The 17,157-nt window shown below is 32.5% G+C and overlaps 2 protein-coding genes across 5 annotated transcripts; both read right to left on the bottom strand.

The window, feature by feature from the left end:
- Positions 1–5,707: 5,707 nt before the first annotated feature.
- On the bottom strand, positions 5,708–8,702 carry LOC132182417 (membrane steroid-binding protein 2-like). The gene is made up of 2 exons (XM_059595656.1): positions 8,315–8,702; positions 5,708–6,315 (listed from the first exon to the last, which is right to left on the bottom strand). Exons 1-2 carry the CDS (start codon positions 8,617–8,619, stop codon positions 5,994–5,996), a joined length of 627 nt encoding a protein of 208 aa, XP_059451639.1. The 5' UTR covers positions 8,620–8,702; the 3' UTR covers positions 5,708–5,993.
- Positions 8,703–13,080: 4,378 nt separating this feature from the next.
- Positions 13,081–16,747, bottom strand: LOC132181409 (F-box/LRR-repeat protein At3g48880). Of its 4 annotated transcripts, none has more exons than XR_009440244.1 (5): positions 16,619–16,747; positions 14,711–15,116; positions 13,650–14,462; positions 13,411–13,528; positions 13,081–13,324 (listed from the first exon to the last, which is right to left on the bottom strand). XR_009440244.1 is itself a non-coding variant. In XM_059594613.1 (3 exons), the coding sequence occupies exons 2-3, from the start codon at positions 15,067–15,069 to the stop codon at positions 13,904–13,906; spliced, it is 918 nt and encodes a 305-aa protein (XP_059450596.1). In that variant the 5' UTR covers positions 15,070–15,116; positions 16,619–16,747; the 3' UTR covers positions 13,081–13,903. The 4 variants fall into 4 exon arrangements, 1 of the variants encoding a protein (XP_059450596.1); XR_009440245.1 differs by having other exon boundaries at positions 13,925–14,462; XR_009440243.1 differs by having other exon boundaries at positions 13,411–14,462.
- Positions 16,748–17,157: the final 410 nt, after the last annotated feature.

Below are 17,157 nucleotides of genomic sequence, written 5' to 3'. Positions count from 1 at the left end.
AAAAAAACCACATTTATCTATAAACTATGACCAAAAACACTATAAAATTCAACTACTATCTCTTTTTTAATAATAAACTAGGAAAAATTACAGTTTACCCCTCAAAGTTGACAGCGTTTTTCAATTCAAACACTAAAGTTTCAATTTTTGCAATCCACCCCTACAAAGTTTCAATTTGTATCAATTCGACCAATATTATTCCAAAATTTCTATATTGCCCCTTTTTTTTATGAAAAATAAATAAATTTGAGGCTGCAAAAATGGCTAGATGGCCAAAGGAGTGGCTACGGCCACCCCAATTTTTTTTAAAATTTTTTTTATAAAAAATAAAAACTCTGGGCAATATGGAAAGTTTTGGATACAATTGGTCAAATTGCAAAAATTTGAAACTTTGGGAGGGTGGATTGCAAAAATTGAAACTTTGATATTCAAATTAAAAAACGCTGTCAACTTTGAGGGAGTAAACTGTAACTTTTCCAATAAACTATTATCTACCCTCTCTCCCCTATTAAAATATAACTTTATTCTCCATCTCCTTAATTAAAAAAAAAAAAAAAAAAATAGCCTCCTTTCTCCACACTTCAACGTTGATGACCGTTTGAAGGACAAAAAGAAAGTCATGGTGCCCTTAAAATTTTGACTGACTTAATGAATTTTTTTAAAAAAAAATTTTACCAGGGGGGCTGCCCCAGGTCGCCCCCATGTAATTTCGCCACTGGGTACAACATAATTAGATATAAGATAAGTTCAAATTTTGAAAAATTTAATTATGTTGTGCCACATCAGTTTATAAAAAAATTTTTGTAAAATTTGTTTGTAAACCTATCACTCTTTTGCTAAACATAGTTGAGATTTTTCACATTTTTCCCCATAAAAAACTTAACTTTAATGCAGCAACTCCAAGTAGAATTATTGGATTTTTTTGAATTAGTTATAAGTACAATAATTTTGCCCAAACAAATAATTCATATCTTTCATAAACTATCAAATCATAGTCACTTTTTTTTTCTTTCTTTCTTTCTTTCTTTCTTTTTGGACAAAACCATGGTCAGTTGCATTTTCTATATATTCCATTAAAACTAATTTTGTGGAGGCAACCTGTTTCTTTCCATAGATGCCATTACATTTTTGAAGAATTTTCAGGGCAATTATACATATTTAAAGTTGAAATCATCATCTCAACTATCTCATATGCAATGGGTAGAAATGAAATTGTGCAAAATTAATATATTTTTTTTTATAATATATCTCTTTACTTATCTAAAATTATAATTTATATAAAGCATATTTGTGTAAGTATTTTAAGATTTAGACATAAATCAATTGTCAGCTTTGTACAGTGTATATCTTTGGCAATAAAGAATAATAGTGATATGATATATAACAAACAGTAATCCAATCAATTGTGAAGTGGGTTTGGTCCACCAGGGGACCCGGGACAAGGACAAGTCTGTGTGAAACTGTGTGAGTTGAAGAGATCTTCTTCTTCCTGGACTCCACAGAGGTAAGGATTGCAGAGAAGCTTTGCAAAAACATGGAAGAATACTTGGTCCTTAAACTTTGTTCTTTTTCTTCACTAGAAGCTTGCATCTGTGGAAGCATAATGATAACAAGTAGGAAGAGGATTAAGGGTTTTTGAACTCTCATGATTTAAATGATGGAAAAAGAGCCAGTAGAGGAAAGCTTCAAGCAGAGGAAAACAGAGTGTTTATGTTGTTTGTAGCTGTTGGGAGGATGAAAGTCTATATAGTAGGAAAACTAAGCCAAAACTCAATTCAACATATATTATCGATTTTCAATTCTTAGGGCATTGTTTGGCAAAGCCTTTCATCTCTTTGTAACTGTTTTTTTTTCACCCTTCTAAAAAAAATAAATTAAAATCAAAGCATTTTAACCTCCTTTTTTTTCTTTTTTTTTTTAATTTTTTTTTTTTATATCATATCAATCACTTCTTATTATGGATGAAACTATTTGCTAACCGTATTAACTGCTAACCACTTTTAAAGGTGGTTAGAAAAAATCGCTAACTGTCTATATATATATATATATATATATATAAAACGACATCATTTTTATGTTTAAATATATATAAAAATTTAGAAATGAAACGATGTCGTATGTAGTAGGGTATTATCGTATTACCATAAAAACGATGTCATTTTGGTTTTTTCTTTTAATTTTAAAAAGCCATTATTAGGGTTATTAATCACTAATCGTCGGTTAACCGCCTAGGCGGTTATCGAAAGCAATTAGTGAATTTTATTAACTGTCTAAGCGGTTACGGTTAGCAGTTTTAACCAATGGCTCAATAACCACTAACTATAATCCTTTTTCACTCATACTTTTTATTACTAAATAAAATACTACAAAATATCACTTTTTCATAAAAAAATTCAAAATTTTATATTACATCAATATTTTTTACTACAATTAAAATTAAAATTTTTTTAAAAAAAAAATTGCCAGACTTTCGTTGCAGGCATATATTTCTGAACATGTCATAAGTTGACTTTTGAGGTAGTAGCTTGCTGGCTGAATGTACCTCATTTTTTTCAATAAAAGGCCAAAGATTAAAGAAGTTGTTGCTTCCATGCTCACCGCACGGCTTCAACATTCTTATTTTTTACATCACATTAATCACTTTTTATTATTATTCAAATAAAAAAATAAATACAAAACAATTTTTTTCATTTTTTTATACAAAATATTTTTACTTTTTACTTTCATATCAATCAAATCTACTACAACACCGTTTTACTTTATTTTTTTCATTATATTGCCAAACAGAGCCAAATTTCTTGTTGGAAGAATTCTGAAGGGTTTTGGAAGTACATCACCTGCCGGCTGCCAGCCAGCTACTAGTAGTCTAAACTAGGGGGGGCCTCAAATAAAAATTTGAGGCATAAAAAAACAAAGTAGTTAAAATGAAGTATTTTTAATTTATATCAAATATTAAAATTAATTTATAATTAAACTTTCATGCTCAAGTTCATAAACAATTTAAATAGGATTTAATTAGTCGTGTATCATAACTCGTAACAACGAGTCAACGACCAACTCAAATCAATGGCGCCTGATAGTAAGTATAACATATCAAATATTAAAGAAATAAATAACAATAAACCTAAAAAACAAAATATTAAAGAAGTGATGAAATGGCCTCTCTCATTTTATTTTTCTTGAAGCTTTTTATCTTTTCTTAATTTTTTTTTTTTACTAATTTAATATAAAAGGCATTTTTAAGGAACTTTTATAAATGAGGGGCCTTAGGCGGTGGCCTAAATTGGCCTAGCCATAGAGCCGGCTCGAGTCGCATTTTTCCGAAATTATAGGCCGACTATGCATAGACTATTAAGCCTTATTTAAGAAGAATGCAAGAGTTGGGAAGGTGTTGACTTAAGCTACTCAAATTTTGATACACAATATAACTATTATACCTAGACTAGGGTTGGCAATTTGGGTTTGCATGTTGGATTTGTGTTGTGTCGAGTTATAGATATGCGATTATTTGGATCAATTTTAACGTAACTCATTTAATAAAACATGTCAACCAAGCCTTTTAACTTGATACGATCCATTTAAATAAATAAGTGACCCAACACAACTCGCATATTAATAAACAGATTGTGTTGAGTTATCTCGAACACGCCTACTTAAAATAAATGGGTTAAATTGACCAAATTACTTGGTATGACCTTGTTAGCATAATTTCATATAAAGGCATGTTACACAACCATGTTTCAACTTTTTTTTTTTTTTTTTTTACAAATTCAATATATCAACAATTAGATTTGTGGAGTTATATGAACGAAAAATGATAGAATTCATTCTATTTTTAATCATCTCCATAGTGAATGGATGAATCCACCATTAAATTTGTATGAGTTTACATAAGTTCACGAATCTAATGGTTGATATATTGAATTTGTAGGATGAGATGGAGAAAATATTGATGTGAATCATTTCTCCATGTGGATCCCACACAAATTCAATAGTGGATTTATCTATTTACTATGGAAATGGTTAAAAAAATGAATAAATTCTATCATTTATCTCTCATATATTATAAACATAAACTATATTAATCATAACACAATTACAACTAAATTCACAATAATCAGTATCCAATAATCTATAACCATAATTAATAAACATAAACCAAAACTTCTCCATGCAATATCCAATCAAAATGATGTTATAGTCCAATAAATTTCATTTACACAAACAACAAATAACATGATAAAACCTCCTCACTAAGCAAACATCAATTATTCACATAATGGAAAGTAGATGGAGTTGAAAGGTGATTTAAGAAATCTTTTTTGGTTGCTTAAAAGTAAGATATGGATTTCATTTGTTATATGTTATATGATGGATATGTTGGAGGGGTGCCAATGTATTTCTTAAGATTCATTTGAAGAGTCAATACCATCAAATACGTATGAGACCATGTATTTCTTAAGGATATATTGATTTATAATTAGAATGAAGGGGGCATTTTCTTCACCTGCAAAAACTATTTATTATGTTGAGAGAAAACAGTTTATACATTATGATAAATAGTTTTATGGTACTGGGTGACTGATATAAGTGTAAAAGTTACTCAATGGAGTAGGTGAGGAGAAAGTGGAGGTTGTGAACAGAAGAAGAACCTTTGAAGACTTCTTATAAAGCCTTTCAAAGCGACAAGAAAAGTTGAATTTTCTTAATTAAAATGTTCATCAAACCAGACAACGGCTCGTTTTTGAAGTTGTCTATGAAAAATAAGAAGTATAGTTGTTGTGCTTGCTGTTGAACCCATTGGTTCACACATACATACACACCTTGGGAGTTTTGTCACACAACAATTATGAATTATGTTTGTTGTTGTTGATTATGATGCAATATCCACTCATATTGCACTGATAAAAAAATAAAAAAAATAAAAAAAATAGTGGTTAAAAGACTAGATTTGAGTGCACTCATGTAAAAATACCTCTTTTTTTTTTTCTTTTTTTTTTTTCTTTTTTTTAACACTCGCCCGGAATAATTATAATATCTATAATATTCAAGTGTGCTACATTTTTTGGATTATGTTTGAGAAATTGAGCTTTTAAGTCAAAAAGAGCTTTTGGAAAAAAGTTTCATTTTTAAGTTTTTGCCAAAATGCGTTTTAGCCATTTTTAGGCTTTTTGAACCCTTAAAAGCGCTTTTAATTTTTTTTACCAAACAAATATTTTTTTCTTCTAACAAATTTTTTGAGTGTTAAAAACACTTTTAGGCCTCTCAAACGCAATCTCAAATAGGCCTTAAATCCTATTAGTTTTTCGTCCTCTTAATTGATAGTATTTGTAATGTTAACTCACGGTGGTCCAGTCCAGTGTCTTCCAAATATACCAATAAATCTATTATAAGTTTCAACTTTCATGACCAAGACAAATCATAATTGATATATTATAGTTATGAAATGTTCAATTTCATTATCGACTATAAACTTTCTGGTTAGTATTCTCTCTGTGTGTGGAAGTTTGAGTTGCAGGTTCAAAGGATTCCGTACATCTAACGAAATTTTTTTCCTGTGGTCTCCTACAACACCATCATCCTCTCAGTGAAAGATCCGAGTACTTCCACCTTTCAAAAAGTGCTAAACCATGTCACCGCATTCATTGCTCCATCCGAGTATTCAACTTTCAGAAAGTGCTAACGACCGTGTTCATTGCAACTAAAAGGAGCAAAAGTCGCAATTATAATTGCATATAAAGAAGCAAAAGACAACTCCATACATGTAATTGAGCTATGCCACAATCCTCGATCAAATAAAATACACGGAAGGAGATAGTCAGATAGAAGTTGCAGCTCTGAATCCCTGAGACTTAACATTCACCAACTCGTTATTTAACAAACTAAACTTCAATCAAACAAGTGTTGCTTATAAGAGAGCTATCCTACTCTTCTTCAGCTTCTCCATTGGGAATGATTTCCAAAGTTTTCACGCTTGAGATGCCCAACCATCATCACTCTTCTTTTGGAGCATGATCAGCAGCAGGGGCTTCCTCAGTTATAATAGGTGCACTTTCTGATGGACCATCTTCAGCAGGTTTAGCAACATCACGGTCTGTAGATTCTGCAGCTTCACCAGGCTGCCTGACAGTTCCAACTTTAACATACTTGCTCATAAACTTGTATTCCCAGTCCTGCAAAGCCTCAAGTTCGAATGGACCAAGACCAGATACATCCCCAGTCAGGTCTTTCTCTTCAAAAGACATCTTTGCAAGAGCTCTGCTAGCATCCTTTCCAGCAAACAGTGCATAAGGTCCACCTGGTCCATAAAATACCCTGCAAGGAAGATGGGTTTTGATGCTCAAATTAAAAGCATCAGTAAATATTGAATATGAAAAGACACATGGAAACGAGATCTCCCAAGTCACAAAAACAATATTTTTATCCGAATACAGAAAATTAGAAGTCCAGCAATGACTATGTAAACGATCAATAAAACAAGCAGTTCATTTTAATTCCTAAAGACATTAACCCCTACAGAACTTTGGCAGTAGGTATTTGTGTTACTCGCTATGAATATTCACTAGAGCAATCTAGCTTCACATGAAACTAAACAGATGAATTACCTAATTGAATCTAAAACAAAACGCCAACTATATATGGTTAGGCTCATCCCTAGAACAAGGAGAGACAGGAAAACACAAACAAGAGAGTTGCATAACAACAAACAGAGAAAAAGAAAACCATGAAGGCAACATGCCAACCCCTCCCTGGATTAAGGTAGTGCAACTCCAAATTGGGCTATGAGTTTAATCAAGACTTCAGCTTATCTTCTTCTTTTTTGAGATGAACGGGACCTACTTGAAGGCAGTACCACTTTGTGTATCCACTCCTATCAGGTAAACCCAAGACCCATGCCTCACACCCCTCTCAACATAGACCGTTAAGTCCTGGACTTCGCCCAAGGAGCCAAGTGTATCAACAGAGAACCATATTTTTCAATTCATGATGCCATTTGTAATCTAAAAGAAAAATGTAATGGAAAATAATCCATTTGGCTTAGTGGTTTCAAGATGTGCGATTGGAAAAAATACCGATTTCAAAATGCAGTTAATGAAAACATGATTTTTAAAAACGCAATTAGAGTTGGGTAAAAGCACTTTCAGCCTTTTAAATTGTGCGTTTTAAAAAACACACCCTCTTACCTGTGACTTGAACACATGAATTTTTCCACGTTTTCAAACCAACATTTTTTTTTTTCAAACTAAACACCTTCTGCAATTTTGTTTAAAAATGCACTTTTGGCTTGTTAAATCGCATGGCCAAATGGCCTTTAAATAAACCCAAAAACAAAAACAAAGGAAAGGAAAAATAATTGCAAAATTAACAGGAATACCCTTTCCCAATTAAAAAAAAGGTTTTGTTGTTGTCTCACAACTCAAGAACATAATAACAAGATTTTAAAGCTTTTAAGTAATAAGAGCCCTTTGTACATAATTCAGATAATGGCATATCCAACCTACATTACAAGTACCTGCGATGTAGTTGAATAAGAATATAAACATATTTCAGAAAACCAAATTATCACATCAACAGTAACAAACCCTATATTCTGCTGAATCAAGTGTAAGATTCATAATAAAATATGGCTCATTAAAGATCCCTTGTTACTACTTCATGACATACGATACTACTGGTAATAATTCCAAAACGCATAATCGAGAAGTATCCTTTTCTACCATAGACAACCACCGCCAAAAGTGCATATCCATAGAGAATCGGATATGTAACTTCCTTTGAGTTGGGCTCCTCCATTTCACAGTATGGACGTGTGTGAATTGTGATATAGAGAAAAACCCTCAAAAGTAAATTGGAAAAAAATGCCAAAACCACAAAATTAAAAGAAACAACGATGATTTTTACAAACCCGAAGGCAAGCTCGCCATAAATTTCATACGCCCAACAGCCAAAGCAACAGATGACAAAAAAACATCTAAAAACTCCACGCCAAAAAATTCAACAAATTTCACATACTCAAAAAGCCCATAAGAATCCAAAAGATGTCGGCTAATTACCATCACTTTCAGGCAACTTTATGGCAAAACACCCAAAAACCTTTCAAAAGTAATCTGAAAACCTCAAAAGGCTCCACACTTTTCACATACCCACAATCGCAGAATCCCAAAACGCCTTTAAACAATTCGTATTATACTATTAGTTATACAAACCCAGATGCTAAAATTAACATTTACCTCGAAAAAAAACTAAGAAACCCCAAAAAAATCCACAAATTCGACCTACCCAGAAACTCAGAAGAAAAATTCTAACATAGTACCTGCTCTGCGACACGTCGTAGATCTGGCCCTTGATAGCCATGAGCAGAGGCTTTTGGGGGTCAGATCCATCGTACTGCTTGAGCTCCTCCTCGGTAACCTCCCCGACCTGCACCGGAGGCGGCAGAGGCTGTGACTCCTCCTGGACTTCCCTGGGCCTCTGATACTGATCCGATGATCCGAACAACCCCGATATCACGTAGTACACGGCTAAGAACAGAGCAAGAACCGTAAAGAAGGTCGCCGGAGAGAGCCCCGTGTAGACCGCGATCGCCTCCTTCAGCGTCTCCCACAGCTCAACAGCCATTTTTTGTTCAGGTTCGATTTTCAGCGAACGACTGAAATATATGAGAGAGAGAGAGACAGAAAGAGATGAGACTTTTTTTATAGGTATTATCAACTCGTCAGAGCTTTAAGGGTTACTAATTATTCCATTTTCTAATTATATATATATATATTTTATTGTTCGAAGGCAATGAGATTCCACAACGTACCAGATGGCGACAGGGACTGACCGGGATCTCCTATTAATCAGGCGGGGGTGTGAAAGGGGGTTTGGTACTTTGGTGGGTTCTGCTCGGGCAGGGCGTTTTTTCTAATTTCTCTGCCCCATTTCGTTTGGATAAGCAATTGTAAAAAATCTTCATTTCACTGTGATTCTTAATTGTCTTCTTCTTTTAGTCATGTGATCATGCATATTAGATGCTTTAAGGAGGCATTTTCTTCAACGTTTGCATATTAGATTTTGTTTGTTTCTACAAAAAAAAAATATTAAAAAAATTAAGTGAATATTATATTATTCGGTGTTTGATTTGTACAAAAAATTAATGACGACCGCAAAAAATGGTCAGACAACAATGATCCCTGACAAATTCGGGCAAACTCTAGATACTAATGGTGGTTGACAGTGGCAACAAATAATGAACAGTGAGAATGTGCGCATAAGAAAAAAAAGTTTAAGCTTGAAAGATAATTTATAGTTTTAAAAATAGAAACAATTGTATGAAAATTAAATAAGGTTTTCTAATTGATGAAAAATATTTTCGACTTAGACTACAATTTTCAATTGTAACAAAAACCGAAAACAAAATGTTTTCCAAAAAATATTTTATGTATAGTTATGATTTACATACATGAAAGATCACTTTCATTATTTATATTATATTTTTACTTATCAAAAAAAAAAAAATTATTTATATTATATTTTTATTGATTTCTCTCTTGTTTACCCTTCATGATTTCCCATTTTTTAGGATTTGCTCTCCAAAATAAAGAATAAAATGTAGAATATTTTTAAAAATTGTTCTTCAAAATAGAATTATTATTTAAAATTTAAAGAAAACCTTATAAAGTAGATGATCTAATTACATCCTTGTCCTTCATAAGTGAGGTAATTCTCTATCACTTTTTAGTATAAAGTTGTTTTTATCTTTATTTTTAGAGAACACTCACTAAAGGGGTATTTATAGAGTTAAAAATGGCCTCAACTCATTCTTTTACAAAGACGTTTGGTAACACAACTACAAAGTCAACTCAGACGGCGTCCTTTTTTTGACTTTTTGTTTTCTTTTTTCTTGTCTTTGAATTTTGAAAGGAGGACTTGAAGTGACACCTAAGCCATGACAATTGGTGCAAATTTCATAACTTCTTTTTTTTTTTTTTTCTAAATACTTTTCTCCATTTTTGGGCAGAAAATATTACAAAAAAAAAAAAAAAGAAAAAAAAAAAAAAAAAAGGAGGTGGACACCTCAACAACATACCCAAACGAAGACGGTGCTAAATATGAAACCAGAATAACCGAACAGGTAATAGACGTATAAATGGTCTCAAAGAACCATAAACTATTCGGGCCTTTATAACTTGGGTATAAGCCAAAAAATCGGCTGTACAAAGTAATAATAACATCTAAACAGAGGACAAGCATGAGCATGTCTCTCGAAAGAGACATACAACTAATCCAAACATTTGCCAGGAGTGAACAACAACTACCAGAGAGTGGTTGAGGGGGGTAACAACACCGTCAAAAACATTTAAGAAATTGTCATCAAGGAGCAACAAGCTCCAGAAATTCACAAAAAGGCTAAGAAAAATGATTAAAGTAATTTGGAGCTTCAACTATAACTATTGTAAGTTTATAAAAACATTATAATTTAGGTGTGAGCTTGAAAACAATAAATGTAATTTATTAAAATAATAATATAAATGTAATTTTTAAGCAGGTAGGAGTAACCAAATCCTACGGCCTTGATTACAGAAAAGTTCTAGTTGTTCCATAGCGTTTTCTTCATATACTGTATTTTATGAATAATGCTTCAAATTAAAATTTTTTTTTTAAAAAAAAAAAAAAAAAAAAGTTATTTTAAAATTAATATGACTCTTAAAATTATTATTAAATTTTGATTCAATAATAATTTTAAAAATAAAAACATATAAGCATAAAAATAACATTTATACTTATTTAGTTATTTCTATGGGACTCCTCTCCAAGTTATTGGTGGAAAATAGGTGGCCCAAAATTATTACTCGTTTGCCGACAGTTTATATCTTTACATCAGCGAATTCTTTGTTCATATCTGCCTATTTTTGTTCAAAATTTCAGGATGCTCATTTTGACAAAATCAAAGTCCTGCCATTAAGGGGGTAATTAGGTCAAGAGGTAGGTAGTAATATGAAATGTGAAGATATGGGAGCTATGATCTCAAAACATAGGTCCAATTAAGCAGCTATGACATCCATGATTCTAGAAGTATCGCTCTCTCTCTCTCTCTCTAAATATACACTAAGACGGGTTGGGATTCACATATATTAACTGTTCAAATTACTAACAATTATCGTAAGAGAGCATCAAACTGTCAAAATAAATTTGAAATTATTTAGCAACTTATCTGGACAGTCATATTTCAGATGCACAAATTAATAGTAATTTCGAAACCTAAATCCCCATAAAAAAACCTACACCTACAAAGAACAATTTGTCAACAATAAAAACGGCCCAAATCCTAAATCCCCATAAAAAAAACCCTACACCTACAGAGAACAATTTGTCAACAATAAAAACGGCCCAAATCCTTCACCAAACCTACCCAAACCCTTCGTTGCTTGCTTCATTTAGGGAGGATGAGAATTAATAGAATTTCGCTTCTAACTACTCTGTTGTCTCCCTTGATCAAAGATACCAAACATGTTCCAAAAGTAAAAATAGGGTATACACAAGAAACATTAAAAAAAAAAAAAAAATCAGAATATCAAAAGGCACGTCTCTAGTTATACATTTCTAATAACCTGTTTGATGATGCGTTTGAGAAATAAAGCTTTTAAGTAAAAAAAAAACAGTTTTTTTGGCAAAAACTTCATTTTAAACTTTTACCAAAAGTGTGTTTTGGCCATATTTTTAAAGTCAAAAAGTAAATAAATAAATAAAAAAACTTTTAAAATTGTTTACCAAACATGCTAATTTTTGTTTAGCACAACTTTTTAAGCTCTCTAATGTAATCTCAAACAGATCCTAAGACTTTATATCAATCGCAAACATAACCTTTCTGTCCGCTAGTCTCTATCGCTTTTTTTAAAAAATAAATAAATTGAATAAGGAAAAAGGTTATTGGGGAGGATTCTTTTCATTCTTGATCAAAAAGGAAGAGATAATGAGCGATCCTAAAAACGAAAATGGGGTGAGCTCTCAAATAACAGACCCAAAACAAATTAAAACAGTGCTGAAATAATTACAAATGATAGGAAATGGGTCAAACAAGTGATCCGGTCCTCTTAAGAGGCCACACAAAGAGGTTACAGAAGCAAAAAAGCCACAGATTAAGACAAACCTATCTGAGCCCCCACTTGGAACCAACAACATCCACCAAAAGGAGGATGAAGCCGAAGATGCACTCTCTCACTTCATTAGGTTACACTAAATACTTCCAACATTTTTTTTTTCTTTCCGTCTCTCTCACTTCTATTTGATTTATAGGGTTTTCATCAATTAAATCCTCTTCGCCATCACCTCCAGACCTCAAGTGAGCAAAAGGATTGTGTGTGAAAGTAAGCCCCTCAAACCCAGATTTTTTTTTTTTTTTTTAAGCATCAGAAAAAATAAAAAATAAACAAAATAAAAAAAAGAATGAGCTCTTACTTAGTGGCAACAGAAACAGAGAACTCGGCTTGAGTCTCCCTCTCTCTTTGAAGCAACCCCAACATCGGCAACAAGAAAAACAGAATGAGGGGTAGAAAATATGTTTGTAAAGGAGCATGGCTGTAATTCCATGACAATGATGAGTATTTTTGTCAATTGGTAAATTTCATTAAACCAAATTTGTGTCGCACAAATGGAATTAAAAGCATGTTTTAGGAAAAGCATAAATTTCAAGCTTTTCCTAAAATGCAGTGTTCGGCTTTTTGTGGCCTCTAAAGCTTCAGAATATTTTTAACAAACCGTTATGTTTTGTCTCAAAAGACCGTATTTGTTACTAAAAATAATTTTTAAACTCTTTAACACAATTATAAACAAACTCTTAGAGCATGTTTGAGATTACGTTAGAAAATATAACTTTTTAAGCCCCCCCAAAAAACAGGGAACTTATTTTATAAAAAAAAAAAAAAAAAAAAAAAACTTCATTTATAAGCCTTTTCTTTTGGCCTTTTTAGAGCAAAAAAACCAAAGAATTACTCCTGAAATTTTTTTACCAAACATGACAGCTCACTGTTTGACACGTCTTTTTTTTTTTTATAAGTATTAAAATACTTTTTAAGCTCCCCAACACAATCCCGAAGATGTTCTTGATACAAATAATTAACAAAATAAGATGCATAACACATGGTTATGCTTCAATACAAATATGGAAATGAAGTGTATACAAAACAAATAAGGCCAGAGATAATGCCATAATCGGAAAGCGTTTAAGAAGATGGCAAAAGATGTCCTACAATAACAATCCCAAAGAACAAATACACAATAGTCAAAAAAATGGTGCACTCAGCACTGTCTAAAGCTCATCTCCATCTCCAAACATGTCTATCTGCAGTAGATATAAAACAACCTATTTTACTTTCTCATCCACATCTGATATCTGTAACAATCACAAAAAGGTTCCAAGACACCAACCCATCATCAATGCATGTACTGTGACTATGAACATATGGGGTCATTAGCAAATGTAGACATAAATGTGGTGTTAAAGAATCGTGCAAACAAATACTGACCATCAGTGCTACCTTGAATCCTGCAAGTGAGACTACAATGTCAGCAAGTAATTCATCTCTAAATATTTCAAGTCAAATCTTCATAATTACTGAAAGTGAGTGAGGGACCAAATTGAGAATCCCATTACAACAAGAACTTACTACATGTACAAAAAATACAGACATCAATAATCCCGAACCAAGCAGATGATGTGTCAAAAACCTCAGAACCCCACCACCACTGAGCCAGGGGGATGCCTTTTAACAATACAAGTAAGACCACAGACAGCTCACGTTTATGTTAATTCTGTGACATTTATCCCGTGTCTAGCATAAAAGCAATACAATAACCAAAGGAAAAAAGAGTCATATACTACGCTTCTAATTCATTGAAGTACAATCCCTGCATGCTCTAATCAAAGTGCAAGAGAGCTCACCTCATCTGCTTTCCAAAACCCTTCCTCATACCTGTACCACCTAACGTGCCCTTCATCATTTTTGGTTCGCTGGCACATAATGCATGAGTCTTTCATGCATGTTAAAAATTCGCGCAACCGAGACGCCCTGTCAAGAATAGATTGATCAATTTCTCGAACAACTCTTTTAGATGCAGGAGGTGGAAGGACTTCTATCAGAAGGCAATGCGATATGTTAAGCACTTCTAGGTGTTGTAAACCATCAAGGATAATGATCAGAGCATCCTTGTCTACAATTGAGCATCGGAGACTTAGGACCTGTAGTTTTGGAAGATATGTGGCTAGTGTAGAAGCAAACAAAATGTTACAAGGGCCCATAATCTTCAGTGTACTAAAGTTCTTGCAGTTCTTGGAAATTTCCTCCATAAGATATGGAGGATTTGCTATGCTAGGCATTGTTAGGGACTCAAGATCTTTCCATGCGCGAATGGCCTTGCATATTCCAGTCTTTTTTATTCTGTTCCAAGCCGGCAGAACAAGTCTTCTGAGCTGTGGGCATCTGCAATAAAGACACTGTTGTTTACTTCTCAATTCAATACTGGCTAATGGTATGAACACATCTTACAAATAAATCCAGTCTGATTGTGGGTATACAGATTAATATTCCATCCATCATCATGACAATAAGAAGCATGGTCAGCAAACCAGACCAAACATTTCATATAAAGGAGATATTAGCAATACTATCTGAAACCTTGAGGAGGGTGAAACATTTGGCTTCACAAATGCCAAAACTAATGGAATTACCTTTCAGCAGTATAAGTCAACTGCTCATCATTCACGTACAGGTTGAAATGGAAAATCAAGGTTGTTATGTTTCCCCTGCTGAGACTCAAAGAAATCTTCAACAGACGAGTCAATGTCTTATCAGATGGGCTATCAACGTAAACATATGGCTCTAATAGGATTATTATGAAATTAGATTTCAACATTGATAAATCAAGTGTTCTCCAAAGCAGAGGATCACAAGCAGCCATACGCCATGCACTACAGACATGAGCAATGCCCTTAGTTAACTCAAATATGTCAAAAGACTGGAAAATCTTCACCAAAATATCAGTGTGCAGGTCCTCCCATCTCCTTACAAGGGAGTAACAGTCTTCCATTTCACCAGCTTCTCAAAATTCAAAGGACTTTTAACGCATCCAAATTTCTACATGAAAAAGAGTACAGGGAATCAATATAAAAGTTTCATTTCGTAAAATTCCTATAACAAAAAACAGAAAATAATAATAATAATAATTTTTTTAAAAAATCAAATATGATCGGAATAGCCAGCATCAGTTTGTTTGTTTTCATAACTTCAATTGGCAAACAAATCCCCCAATGCCATTTGAAGCCATTTGATTATTCTTAAAAAATCAGCAGATGCAGAGTAGGCCAATGCTGTTAGCTTCATCTGTGGGTGGAAATGGCCACAAAGGAAATTGCAATATATCTCCTAGATGTATATACTAGAACTGTTTACTCTGCAACTCAATGCAGAATATAAAGAATCAATCATAATTTAATTACAAATTTGGCTGACTACCAGTAAGGAATAGTACTATACTTGTAAAAGTGATAATAACCATGACTATGATTAAAAGAAGAAGAAGAAGAAGAGTGACAACAAAAACAACAATGAACCTGTAATTAATCCATGACAGCATCAACAGTTTTATTGATTAAAGCATGATAATCCCTTTGATTTAATTAAATCATATACACTGCAAAAATATAAATATTAATAGCTAAATCTTTCCCACATTGTTCCTCTCTTTAGGTGACCATCAATAAGACAGATCCTAAATTATTCTCAAAACATATGAGAATAAGGTTTTATGTATTGCAGAGTGGAAGGAGACCTAACCTTTATATAGAAAACCTAATGGATTCTTCTCATCACAGACTCCTAACATATGGTTTACCAAATCAGACAGGACTCATATTCCTATACAGCTAAAGTACACAAAAGTTTAATAACTTAATGATCACTCAACAATATTTGGCCTATCTGCATAATATTATACGCTACAAGTTCAATATTTTAGCAAGCCAAAACTCACAATCAATGGAAGTCCAATTAAGAAAACATATTCTAACAATCCAATCTTTAGAAAAAGAATTGTACTCAGACAAAAAAAAAAATTTTAAAAAAAAAATCAGGAATTTCTCAGTGCTTAGCACCTGAATTAAGCAAGTCATATTCATCAAGGATTAAATTTTCAACAAATCAAAAAAGAAAATCCAACGAATCATACTAATATCAATTATGAACCAATACGTCAAGCAAATGATAAATAGTGCACACGAAAGCACATATACAGATCATATGAATGATCCTTGTGGGTCGCGTAAGTTTCAATTTCGTTTTCGTAACTGCCATAACCCCCATGAACAGATAAACCGCAAAGCAGAGTTGTAATTTGATATTGAAAACAATACGTCTGAATTGTACAATTCAACTTCATGACCACTGAAAACTCCGAAATTTCATTAAAAAAAACACACACATAAAATCCAGAAACAAAAATAAGTTTTCGTGCCCAACACTTTCTGGGTCTTACCATTTCCATTCAGATCTCCTATCCTGATCAAATACGCATCCTATACATACAATCACACATACATACACATATATACAAAAAGGTCGACAGAGAGAGAGATCGAGACCTTAATTCAGATATCAGTGGCGTTGGATCTCGATGATGCAAGTCTTCTGTGTCTTGGCCTGGTTCGAAAACGAATAAGATTTCTTTTCTTTAAAGAAAAAACTGTACTTTAATCCCTCTAATTACCACACAATTTTTAATATTTCTTTAAATTTAAGAATTTGTAGAATGAGATTCTAATATTTTTTCTGCCCATTTTAATATAGAATTCGAATTCTCACGTGATCCTTGTCTGATTGAGTGAGAACAATAATTTTTTTTTTTTTTTCACAATTTGATCTACGGAGTCTTAACCCTCGAAGGCTAAATCTTAATTAAAGAAACAAAAATAATCAGAATATCTTTTAATAATTTAAAATTTTATAAAAAATGTAAAAAAATAAAAGAACACATAGTCGAGGCATCTTTTATTATTATTATTATTATTTTTGTTTATAATTTATTTTTTTTAAACTGAAGAGTTAAATACTTTTTTACTGTGGTTTAACAATTTTATTTTTTACCTCATTGATTTTATTTTGTATCACAGATGGTACATCG

This window comes from Corylus avellana, chromosome ca5 (assembly GCF_901000735.1).
Source record: "Corylus avellana chromosome ca5, CavTom2PMs-1.0".
In the NCBI taxonomy this organism is placed as follows: Eukaryota; Viridiplantae; Streptophyta; class Magnoliopsida; order Fagales; family Betulaceae; genus Corylus; species Corylus avellana.
The sequence above is the reverse complement of the archived record's forward strand: the minus strand, read 5'-3'. Positions and strand labels throughout refer to the sequence as shown.

What these genes read in the sequence shown, in the direction of transcription:
- LOC132182417 (XM_059595656.1), bottom strand. Translation starts at nt 8,619, where the DNA reads ATGGCTGTTGAGCTGTGGGAGACGCTGAAGGAGGCGATCGCGGTCTAC. An exon ending in TACGACGTGTCGCAGAGCAG is followed by an intron (nt 6,316 to 8,314) that starts GTACTATGTTAG and finishes TCTTCCTTGCAG; the next exon opens with GGTATTTTATGGACCAGGTG.
- LOC132181409 (XM_059594613.1), bottom strand. Translation starts at nt 15,069, where the DNA reads ATGGAAGACTGTTACTCCCTTGTAAGGAGATGGGAGGACCTGCACACT. An exon ending in TTGACTTATACTGCTGAAAG is followed by an intron (nt 14,463 to 14,710) that starts GTAATTCCATTA and finishes TCTTTATTGCAG; the next exon opens with ATGCCCACAGCTCAGAAGAC.